Source organism: Amphiura filiformis, chromosome 4, assembly GCF_039555335.1.
Source record: "Amphiura filiformis chromosome 4, Afil_fr2py, whole genome shotgun sequence".
NCBI classification, from domain to species: Eukaryota; Metazoa; Echinodermata; class Ophiuroidea; order Amphilepidida; family Amphiuridae; genus Amphiura; species Amphiura filiformis.
The window spans coordinates 73,188,651-73,201,690 of record NC_092631.1 but is presented as its reverse complement, the minus strand read 5'-3'; the positions used below and the strand labels follow the sequence as shown (position 1 = coordinate 73,201,690).

Below are 13,040 nucleotides of genomic sequence, written 5' to 3'. Positions count from 1 at the left end.
TTATCTTGCCTATCCTAGCTGGCTGAAGTTAATCTTCACTAGCCCTGCAATTGGGGCTAAATACGGTTACACAAACATGGGCTATTGCAATGCAAAGCATAGATTACAGCGTTGTCGTGCCAAATGTGGCTGAACAGACATGATTGTAAGAATATTTCTGGACATTTTGGCTTTGAACCCCACAATAATGTCTTGCCTTTGATATTTCAATCATCTCTGGCACAGTTAAAACTAGAATTTGAAAGTTATTCTTTTATCTTGTCTTAAAGGCCCATTCAGTGATTTGCTCATTGGGAATTTCACACATATCTCATCAAAATTCAGATTTTCAAGATTCAAGCTTCAATACTGTATAGTCTTAAAACAATCTTTGCTTGTTTTGGGCTTGTCCATTTCCCAATTTGCCTGTTCAAAATATGAGTCAAGGCATCTCTACTTAATGCTGTGAATGTGATCTATATTCTATGGTCTTCCATTTATACCAGGACAAAAGAAGCAGGGTTGATTATCTGTTGGCTAGATGAAGATGTGTTTTCATTTGTCTTATCGGTACTGATCAAGAGATTTTCTTCTTCTGCCCACTATACAATAAACTGTCAGTTGCACTATAGAAAAAATATTAAATTTGTGTACATCGTGGAACATTCAACTACGCTTGTTACTCCGTGACTAATCATGCTAACTACATGCGCGTACAACGCTACTCTACACGTCCATATTAGCGAGGCTATCTGCGTACAACTGCTTACTACGCACAGCCACGCAAAGAGTATGTTCCACGATGTACACAAATTTGATAATTTTTCTATAGTTTTGATTATGGTACTGGACATTAAAAGAATTGTAATTTTATACTAAATGAAACCGAGCAGATTATTTCTTGTGTATTTATTTGATTATGAGTCATCTTTAAATTTTAAATACCTACCCAGCTAGAGTTCTTCTAAACAATGACCTATTGTAATATGCAATATGATGCCTAAATATTACTGAGGCATTATCATAGACAATAACTCCAATGAATATATCGCATATTATAAGTAGGCCTATCATAATCTAATTGAAAAATATCAAAAATAAAATATTGCAAAAATAAATCACTGGCTGGATACCTTCATGATGAATGACACTATTTCTTTTTCTTTCTTTATTTCTTCTATTCTCACCGGATATAGGTGATTATGTTCAATCCGTTAAATCAACACTTTTTTAATACCATCATCAATCCTATGGCTTCAGACAAATGCATTATACAGAAAATCTGATTAAATCAAAATTATGTGTTTCCTTTCTAATCAAAATCTGGCTTCTGCTGATAACTTTGAAAAAAGGTCAACAACCTAGAGTAAACACACTGGACAACAATAATGCCTTTTATAGATAAATTTGTACTTTAATTCCTTGCACAATGTTGTGAAGGTTACATTTTGATCTAAATAATATAATAGGCCTCTCCAATCTTCAAACCTTATGGTTTGGTGTTATGGTTTGGGAGTGGTTTTCTTTGAAATCATATACCACAAAATGTTCACCATAATCATCACAGATTCCTTCTGGAATATGTGTGTGTGTAATCATCATAGTACATACAGCCTAGCACAGGCATAGCTGAAGGCTACGAAATCACAAACAGAAACAAAGATCATTAAAGATTAATCTACAGAAACTAAATAATCTATTCATGATGCTGGGCCAATGGACTCACAATTTTTTTAAAAGATATGATCTGTATTCATCCGGGGTATTCATATTGTGTGTACCAAAGCAATGTCTTGTATGGACAGGAAAGGCTATCGTAACTTAATCGTATAGTGGCGGTGCAGTGGTTTCATTTACATTTCCAGTGTACACATTGAATATAAATGATCCCATGATGCACAGGGTTTCATTTTCCTATCCATCCGTAATACATCTATAATTTATCTGATATAATATTACAGCATTTATACACGGCTAGCTATCATATCCTATAGTTCTAAGTAACCACTGGTGCCAGGATATGAAATAATAATCAAATTATTAAATATGGAACTTTATATAACATTACGAAGGGAACTTGTTCAACTGATGCTACCATTTTTAATTATAATGGCTATATCCAGACATTTAAAAGATGAGAAATGGCATTTCTAAATGTAATAATTAAAAATGGTACCAAGTGATTAATTCTTAGTCTCAATTCACTGTCCATGTCAATGACCCAGAATAGAGACAATAACTTTTGTAATTCCTTTGCTCAACAAATGTGACACAATTTGATCCAATCAGATTAAAGTCAACAATAAATATATGCAAGAGACAAAAATAAGGAGCATTAAACAGTCAAAAACATAAGAAATTGATATATTGCAAATGAAAGTATGTAACTAATGATAACTTTCCAACCAATTATGCAAGGGAGGTGAGAATTTTAACAGAGGCAATCAATAATGGTAAGCCAACTTAATTTTCAAAATGGCTGACTTTGGTCTGATTGGATCATATCATGCATCCTTAGTCATAAAACAAAACATCATGGAATAAAGCTCATAATCCCTCATTTTAATCATTTTGTGCTCTCTTATACAGAAAATAAACCTACAAAATGTCTAGCTGTGACTTTTATGCAATTTACCCAAACAACAAGTTTGGCAAGTGCTCTCGGCAAAATAACAGATCTATGCAACGACACAAGTCGGCAAATTAAGAATTGAATTAAATTCTGAATTTCAGTGCCTGCTATTCATTCAGCTACTGGGAGTTCTAAATATAAGATATCTCATCAACAAAACAACAGCTATCCTTGCAACCTCGTAAAAGCCTCAACAAAAGTGAAGGCAAGGCAAAAAAGTACACTTTGATACAGCAAATTGATATTTTGTAACCAAGCGCTCACTACTCCAGCCCTCTAGGCCCAAATATATTCTTATTTTACTGATCAGGGAATGTTAAGCCTTTACCATGTGGCAATAAGTCATGTTTAACAAGTTCTACAATAAAGAACATAACTGTCTGTAGCAATGCTGCCAGAAGTTACTTTATCAAGGTGCTACCAACTTCAGGTTAACCAAAATATTACAGCAAAAAATAACAAACCTCAAGACAAATTTTTCATATTCAATTTCAACTCTTTGTGCATACATAATTATCACTGCAGGTTAGTAAACTGCATTCATCCATTCCACAGAAACTGTCCTGTGAAAATAGTCTCTGGGAAATACAGATCTTTGTACGTTTTGGGTGAATACTCAAACTAACAGGCCCTCACCGTGCCCTTAAATTGGCACCACCAGTTATTGAAACTGAAACTGTAACCTTTAAAAATGTCATTTTTGAAACACAATTTCAAATATTGACATGTCTTCCATTCACAGTGCTTCTTGCCTGTAAGCTGCTGCACTGTATCATGAGCATAGTTTTGTATTTAAGGCAAAATATATGATTTCATTTCCATTTCTCAAGCAACATTTACAATTTCTAAAAATAATGCACTCCTAACAAATCCTCATGAGTTTCTTTTCATCAATCATGCATGAGTCTGCACGATTATTATCACCCTATTGAAAATTGGAATTAATATCAATTGAATTAATTTCTCACAGAACTCGAAATATATGAACCACAGTCACGTACGAAAAAAGGCTTTAGGAAGTTTTCAGTTTCTGATCAGGAAATTGCTCAAAGTTTCGCACAACTCCATAAATTTGCATAGAGACAATTTTGGGTTCAATCCAAAATGGCTTTTCGAGAGCTTTTGCATTTCACTAAACCTAAACAGAACCATCTGGTCAATATTTAAAAAGAGAGATATATCAGAGAAAGTTAATTAAGAATAGGATATGCATCACAATATTTTTCAAAGAAATTAAATTGAATGCAAAGTGAACTGACAGCAGAAGTAATTAGCAGAAATATATTTTCTTAACTTAAAGTGAAGTTCTGTTATGAAAGTCTATTACACAAAATGAAATCACATCCCCAATTAGCCAAACCCTTATTATTTAAGAATTCTATTCTTTTACCAAAAAATAGTACACTTTAAAGCGAAAATGTCACTGTTTTGTCCAAATATTTGAAGTTGTTTTTAAAAGCGTATCATAATGTCGCATATTGCTCTGCATTGAATCTGCATGCTTTACTGCATTCCATATGCAATCACAGCATATTGTTTCAAATATAGTGCTGTCACACACACATTTGACAAATCACATTGCGTGATTTTTAATTAAGTATCATTACACTTAAATAAAAGGAAATTCTGTGATGAAATTAACTGTAAATGAGCAATCAGTGTTACAGATGGGGAAATTTGTTCTGTACATTTTGATACCTCCCTTACTCAATTTAATATGACATGATTTGAGCAAGATGTGTCAATTAACATGAAAAACAGTATGATTTCAGAAAGTGACAAATTGAGCTATTATCTACTCCAATGCATATACCCTCCCCATTTGAAATGGGCTCACTGTGCATGATGGTTTAAGAGGCTGTGCATTGTGTTCATTATTAGCATATTGGCAAGACAAATCAATGGAAATACTGTCATTTTGTTACTTTGCAAATTTAATGGATACAAATTGCCAGAATTAAGTCCCATGTGACAAGGAAGGCATTAAAATGTGCAGAACAAATTGATCTATCCATTGAACTGTTAAATTATTTAATTGAGTGTTAATTTCTGCAAGAAGAAATACCTTCTTTATCCTATATAAGTGTAACGATACTTATTGTATGCAGTTCAGATCACAAAATTTGATATCGTTTTCTGGATACAAAAGATGCAAAGCAACAGAAAAACAAGAAAATTAAATTAATTTTATTTTTGAACAACCCCTAGGATAATTTCTCGGTCAGATTGCCTGGAAATGAGTTGTTGCTGATTACACTGTCTTGAAAGGTACAGAGCAGTCTAAATATAGCAGACAATTTGGTGCCTATGGGAATAACACATATCATAATTCTAGTCTACAGAGAGGAATAAATAATCCCTATGCACATCCAATATGGTGACAAATTACATAACGTAAAAGTGATGTTGGATTATGCGGGTTATTTAAGGCCATTTATGTAAATGCCATTTCCTTTCAGTTTTCCTGCTAATAAATTCCGATGACTATGAAATCCAGTTAGGAAGTGTGAATATGTTACATTCACACTAAACATCCAAACCATTTTGACCCGAGGTAGATACACATTCTGTCAACGTTTGCCCACCAGGCGCATGTTTCAACTATATAAACAGGACAAAAACCAGCCAATCACAACCACTGTTACTATAGACCACTTGACATCATTGTTTATCAACAAAGTTGAGGGACTGGTTTATCGATATGCTTGAACGAATCGCTACACTGTCCAATGGCTTTCTTGTACTATATGAAATGTGGTGGGCGATTTAAAATGCATGTGCCCTGAGCAAACTACGATGCGTACGCACACTGCAGGGCAAAGAACAATGGAAATTGCCATAATTCGCGTGCATACTGCTCGGCAATGACGTCACATGTCAAGTGGTCTATATTACTACCTACTTAATACTAAAAAGCATGCCCATCTGGTAAAACTAAAAGGAATCTGCAAATGGTTTTATTATACTTCGGTTTTGTTACTGTGTGCATCAATAAAGTCCAAATTACGTACAAGTAAATTCATGAAGGTGCACAACAGTCAACCAATACGCAAAGCGTAGTTCGTGTAGATGCTGCGCCCAGCCGTGTGTATGCCATTTTTATATCAATCCATGATGTTATGAGTCCCGTCTATTACGAGCTGATCATACTAGGGATCAATATAGAGCTTTTAAAGAAATTAATAAATAGTCTACAACTTTTGCTTGTTTTGTTAACCTGCAACAGCATAATAATTTCATCAATACAATAATGTTAGGTTAGAATTGCAAAAATAGAAATTTCCTGTTTGATGTTTTTAAAACTAGCTTTCCTTTTGTTTCACTTTCTCTGATTCATCCTCATTGAACTAAATCTAAATTCTATCCATGTTAGCTGTGACTTAACTGCCAAAAAAACCCAACTCAAGTACCTGTGGCTACCCCGGGGTGGCTACTGGCCAGTGCCCAGAAAGTTGGTAGCTGGTACAAACCATGTAAGCAGGGGTGTGATTAGCTTTTCAGGAAAAATCCTGAAAGTAATAAAAAATCCTGAAAAATAGCGTAAAATTGGGCTAAAACATACAAAATTGGGCTGAAAATCGATAAAATTGCGGAAATTTTGGTCACAAAAAATCCTGAAATCAGGAAAAATCCTGATAAATCACACCCCTGTGTAAGACAAACTACTGGGTACCACTCTCTCACAGAAACTAGAGCAGGTACAAACATGCCTCACTCTGTTCAGGGAAGTGCAACTCTGTTGCACCTAATCTGCATGCCCTCTGTATGGATTGTGAGGGTCTTTGGCAAAGACTACAAAGTTGGCAGTGAACACCTCACCTGGAGTATGCCATCAGGGCATCGGCTTTTCTAACAAGGTACCAGTGCAGTACCATACTGAAATCAGAGCTCATTATTCAACATCATGAATGTAAAACATAAGCAGACCACCACCTTAAAAGAAGAAATGGCACAGGAGACTGACTAATGAATTCAGTACAGAAGTTTCCAGTGTGATGAAGGTGAACTGTTTTCTAGTCAGGACCTTATCCCCCATCCCATACCTCTACACATGAACTGGGGCTTTCCATCTTTCCCCTTTCTGCTCCCCTTACATCTAGCCAGGTAAGAAAAACTCTATTTTTTAATGATGTACGTCACAAGGAAGTTGCTGAACCTTGCACACCAAGGGATGTGTGTATATACGTCATGGCATCATTGCATTCATGATGGACTTGAGGCATCAGTGGCAATCAGTGATCATAGCTACTGATTACTAGATGACTGACTGATTGACAAGGGCTATCATAATTCATATGATGTATATATGATGGATGGCTATATGGATGGATGGGTGAGTCAGGCTAACTGAATGCCTACATCAGATGCATAGGGTCTTATCTCAGGGTCTCTGATCTCTCACCATCTGTCCGACATGGGCAAGGGTTAAAATATCAACATAATATTCAGCTGTCGGACATGGGCAAGTGTTAAAATATCAACATATATTCAGAAGTAAGTTATGTGTGTGGTGAACAGGTAAAAAAAATGAAGGTCTAGATCAGGAGTTCTCAACTAGCGGCCCGGGAGGGAGGGGGGGTCACTCCCATTGTCGCCTGTACACCATCCACGATAATCAACTTTTGAAAAGCACCCTAAACAAGGATTTAACCCTTGGCTAAAACGACACCCTAAACAGGGATTTCATTCCTAACATCAAATTTCATACCCTAAATTTCATTTCAGCGTATTTAGCAATAGCAATTTTGCTACCCTTTTTTCCAATTATTAATGTTTTTGACACCCGAAACGCGATACCCGCCTATCGTACCTACCCACGAAAAACGACCCTTTTATGCGTTTTCATTATCGCGGATGGTGTACAGGCCACAATGGGAGTGACCCCCCGGGACTAGCGGCCACAACCAGTCTGGTTGGCCCTTCATTGAACAGCTCTAAAAAATGTTCAGTAAACATAGCAAACCAAGGTGTATTTGGCTCTCAAACATAAATATTTGAAATGATTTTGGCCCTTCGTGGCCTGCGAGCAAATATAGTTGAAAACCCCTACTGAAACAAACACACTAAATTCTTGATGAACATGCATGGAGGCTCTGGGTAATGATTCAGATGATTCAACACATAGGCCTACACTATGGACCACAATGCCCTTGTCCCAATGCCATAGTTCAATAACCTCAATAAAACAATCATAGTGCAAAATTTGACCTCAAGTTGCAGAGTATGAGTTTTTGTACACATATTTTCAAAGGTCACTCAATGAATGTTCGAATGTATAAGAGTTTAAAGAACTGTGCCTGATAGATGAGCATGTTGTGGATCATAGTGATACATGCTTTCATGTATTTCATATACAAAGGGGTGAAAGTTATATGATAAAATATAACCTAATACAATCATGAAGAATGTACTTCACTACCACTGATGAGCTTAAAAATAAATTAAAATATGTCACTGAATAATTTACAATCCAACATGACTTTGGGATGACTCTACTCAAAACTATTATGGAATAGGAATAGGAGTCACGGCCAGGGCACGATCACAGCTGTGCAGTTCATGGCAACATTATCAAAACTATTTATTTCAACAACTGCAACAGTTTCTACAATTCTATGAAAAGTTGATCCTTTTTTGAACTTACACTACCACTACTAACTACCCCATAACCGCCTTCAGTATTTCTTCAACACATACACAAACATTGCACTAGCCAACGCATTGTATACTAGGAAATGACCGGAGGCAATGCAGATTATTTGCAGCCCACCAAATACGCCCACGGGAGGCGGGATGATCTGACTGGGTTATGTCTGTCAACTTGGAAAGGACAGTTTCCCCTTAGGATGGTTCTGGATTGCATTTAGGAATTTGTCCTATACAAGTTCAACTCTGACCACAAGGTTCCTTCACAACCTGCCTCTTTTTCTTTCATTTATAACAAGTTAATTACTTTATTTCCTTACCTTTCAAACTATTTCATACTATTTTTAAGCTTCATCATATTCAACTACTTAATTTGCACTCTGTGCTGTGTACCCGAGTATAGTCCTTACTCCTGACAAGGAGTAGCCAGTGCTACAGACCATGTAACTATAATCAGAGATAACAACATTACCATCCAGAAAATAGGGAGGATTCAAACAAAAACTAGGGAGGTTTTCAAAATTACATGCAACTTCAATGGCACGCAACTTGCCAGAAATAGGGAGGTTGCCAAATTTGGGTGTCAAAATGGACAAAAATGTTTACAAAAATAGGGAACCTCCCTCTAAAATAGGGAGGGTTAGCATCTCTGCATAATATCCACATAACTATATTATGTATTGAGAGAAAAAACCCTTTGCAGCTTGTTGTGTGCTCGTCCCCCCGAATAATGACTCGCACTACTGCTTGCCCCCCTTCCAATTGATAAAGACTAGACACAGAGATCATACAGTGGGTATGCTCAGGAGGGTGGCTTTGGGAGTCCAGTCCTGAGTTTTCTGTAAAATCATTCCAAATTTGCCTATGTTGAGCACATTTCAGCCCAGTAGTCTTTCCATGTGGCTCCTAGACCCCCACTCCATTGTAGGAATGTACACCTCACACACTTTGCCCAAGTCTTATTCATTTTACTTCATTTTCCACTTTCCCAAAAAATCATCAAAAATATCCAGTCCCTGGATAGGATACATACATTGTATCTAGGTTTATGCAATGAAAGTTATTAGCAGGAATTCCCCATGCAAAACAATGATGTAACACAGTCTAATAGAGAACTAGCTATTGTGAGACAAAAGGTCAGAACCATTGAAACTGGAATCCAGGATCACTTTCCTGTTGATTTCATTTTCAGTTTGACCCAATTCCATGATGCTCTAAAAAGGATATTTTATAATTTGGGAAGTCCATAGGGTGCTGATACGGATAAAGGTGCTGATTAGGTTGGTTGCAGTAGTAGCAAGATCAACATCACCCTCCCAGGTAAACTTCATACACATGCAAGAAATGTAAGCATCATTTCCAGTTCCTAACTTTACCCAGAGGAGTTGTTGTATTGATACTCACAGCACATTCAAACCAAAAGAACCAAGAAACTCCCTATTTTCATGTCAATATGAAGAATCCCACTTGAGCAGCACAGCCAGGAATGTCTGTTACTTTTAAAGCTTCCTGCTACAAAGTTCATCACACAGAAATATTAATTTCAAGCAATTTAATTTCCTGAACTAAACGTCTCACACAATGATAAATAAACCAGTCTTAGGATCCTATCATATCACCGTGCAAACACAAAACATCTTCAAAATGATTAATGCTCATGAAAGGATGCAAAATTATGATGCATATATGTTCATCATGTTGCCCTTCCTATGGCTGTCAAAAACACCAACCATTCTAGAGACACCATCTGCAGCCACCACTGCTGCAAATGCTCTTCTTTTTGTATTAATATAGAATAAACATGGTGAATGATCAGTGGGACATTTAATTAACCAAATGGCCACGGCTCTCAGATAAGAAAGTGTTGACAACTAACTACTAAGATATTGTACGTCAAGACGAATCTGAATTTGACGCAACAGCCGACAAAAACAGTGAGAGAGGATCAACGAGGCTTTTAATTAGACAAATTGGGGAATAGAAAGTGATGACAACTAATCAACATTACAGACCCAACACATTCCATGCATTACCAGACACATCTCAGACCACTCGTTCTCTAAGGGACAAAGATCCGCAAGACATAACTAGCCTCATTAACCTTTCGCTTACAAGGAATACAAATTATCCTCTTGGTTGCATAGTAATCTACAGGGCTATCTTGACAATGCCAGCTATTTCCCCTACTGCAAAATCAGTTTGATACACTCATCTATTTCCCACGACCTGCTTTCCATTCTATCCTTGCCACACATCATCTGTAACAAAAATACCCAAGTCGAAACACTGTGCCAAGATGACTGTGCCTACAGCTGAACCTGAAACCTATTTTATCAACTTCTCATTTCCTCCCATCATTCAGCCTTGCAGATATTTTACCAATCTACAAAGACAGGTAGAAGTCACCATTGCTAGCCTAGAAACACAACTTGTCAAGCCATGCATCTATTCTGAGGCTTTGACTTACTTCATGCTCTCTATTTTCTGGGAAGTTCAAGCTTATTTGTGGAGAATCTAGAGCATGACTAAGTTTGGGTTAATACAAAACTATATTACAGCTTGTGCCTTATAGTATAAATCATGCCTGGAAGTAAGCAATGCTTTAGGGGCTATCATTTTCTTCGGAAGGGATGGCTCCCAAATATATGGGGGGGGGGGGTCATAAATTTTTGGAAAGAAATATAGGGGGGAGGGTCATAAAATTTTTGATGACCAAAATGTAGGGAGTCACAAGATGTCCACAGATAGTGTTTATTTTATTCAAAAAGATTGATTTCAATACAATTCTAGCCTGTTTAGGGGGTAAGGTGTATCGGTGGGGGTCATAATTTTGTTGTTGCCAAAATAGGGGGGTCGCAATTTTATTAACGTTGACTTTTTGTAAATTTGGGACCATACTTCCGAAGAAAATGATAGCCTCCGTTTTTCTCTTTGTGATTTTCTAAATTCTTTCAATTTTGTGAAGCTCCTTCTCATAATTTGCTTTAGTTCCTACTTAAAATTTGTTTCAGTTTCTAATGCTATATTTTCCCAACTTATTAATTATCTACTTTTTGTGTTTTGGCAATTTCATGTGACATCTATGTTAACTTTGTGCATGATTATATCTTCACAGATATTAGATGAGACTTACATGTACTTCAATTAGTATAGCCCAATTCTCAAATTTACAAGAATAATTACTCATCTTTAAGACATCGCATATAGCTGTGACTGATAGCTGATGTATAGGTTACTTTGTCTTCAGTGTAGACTTATGATAACAATCCTTTTTTGTATAGATTCCCAAGTGACTAGGCGATCCCAGTTCTTGATCACAAGTATCTTATAAGGATTATTTAAGGCCTCCTACTCTAGACACATCTTCATTATCGTCAGTACAGTGTTTTCCTTATTGTATTTACGCACCAATATAAGATGGAGCGTACCCCTTCAGTCTTCAGTTGCAATATCAACACACAAAGTATTGAATGCACCACACTGAAATAAAAAAAACTCCCAACATCACCTAATTCCTGACTGTCAGTATAGAAAATATTTTTGCTGCACAATTCATCATGCTCAAAATAATGATGGAAATCATGGAACTTTATCGGCTTTATCAGTTGAGATGTTTATGGTCAACTGTAGAGATTTAGCATCTAATCAACAATACACAACCAAAAGAAGTTTAATTTTTGTTGCTGGAAGAGTTCTATCAAGTAAAATATTCTGGACACGCAGCATCCCTTCAGAAGTATATTTCACAACAAATATAAAAAATTTGTTTACTCAAAAAAAAAAAAAAAAAAAAAAAAAGATTTTAAAAGAAAAACCCTGCCATTGTGGATAATTCCATCTTAAAAAAAAAAGAAAAGCGCAGTGATTTATAGTGTGCTACGCACAGGCACAACGCCTAGACATTGATCCACAAGCCTCAGCACACTTTAAATTCCCTCCTTACCTTTCCATCCTTGAGTTCCACTTTGACATTAGCAGGTCCTTCTTTGACAACATCACTCTCATGGGGTAGTAGTGTTGTTACATGGGATGATGTGGGTACATTGGCTGTGTCCTGTGTACTGGCTTCTACTATGCGAGGAGTCCCTTCACCAAAGAAGTTCTTTAGTTTACGGATACTGGTGCTGCGCTTTGGTGGGGTAGATTTGCTGGAAAATGGAAGAACATTTATATTTAAAAAATTGAAGCTGTACTAAATAAATGATTATATTTGGTATTTCGATATTTCTTTGAGTCCTTTCTAACCACGAAAGGGTAACAAGTAACTTTTATATTGATAAATAGATTTCTATGGGCTCCTTCTGCAGAAAATGTAGACATTAAATACTGAAACATCAGTTTTATAAATAATATCCTTATACTGTAAAAAGTACTAAAAATTCCTCCTTGTATTCTTGCATTGCTTATATTTTGTATTTTGCATTCCTGAATAAAGGTTGATATAACACTAAAATATAGCACACGGATGTAGGAAAAAGTCCTGAAATTCACTATTTTGCTACAAGTATATTTTGGGTCAGGAAAAGGAAGAAAAAATAATGAGACTAATCTTGTAAACTTGCATCCTTGATTTGGGCTATTCCAGTTGAAATCCATATACCCCTGTGGAAGACAAGTCCTTAACCTTCCACACAGGGAGTGTTGAATTTCAAATGGGGTTACCCGAAAGGGCAACTCCATTCGAAATCTACACCTGTGTGGAAGATTAAGGCCATGTCTTCCATAGAGGGGTGTATGAATGTCAGCTAGAATAGTCAGACTCTTTGCATTCCATTTTATTGTG

The 13,040-nt window shown here is 36.3% G+C and overlaps 1 protein-coding gene across 1 annotated transcript in view; it reads right to left on the bottom strand.

Moving 5' to 3' along the window:
* LOC140150361 (rho GTPase-activating protein 21-like) overlaps positions 1–13,040 on the bottom strand; it is a 120,606-nt gene that overhangs the window by 27,574 nt on the left and 79,992 nt on the right. Inside the window, 1 exon segment of the mRNA XM_072172372.1 lies at positions 12,201–12,405. Coding sequence (XP_072028473.1) covers positions 12,201–12,405 — 205 coding nt within the window.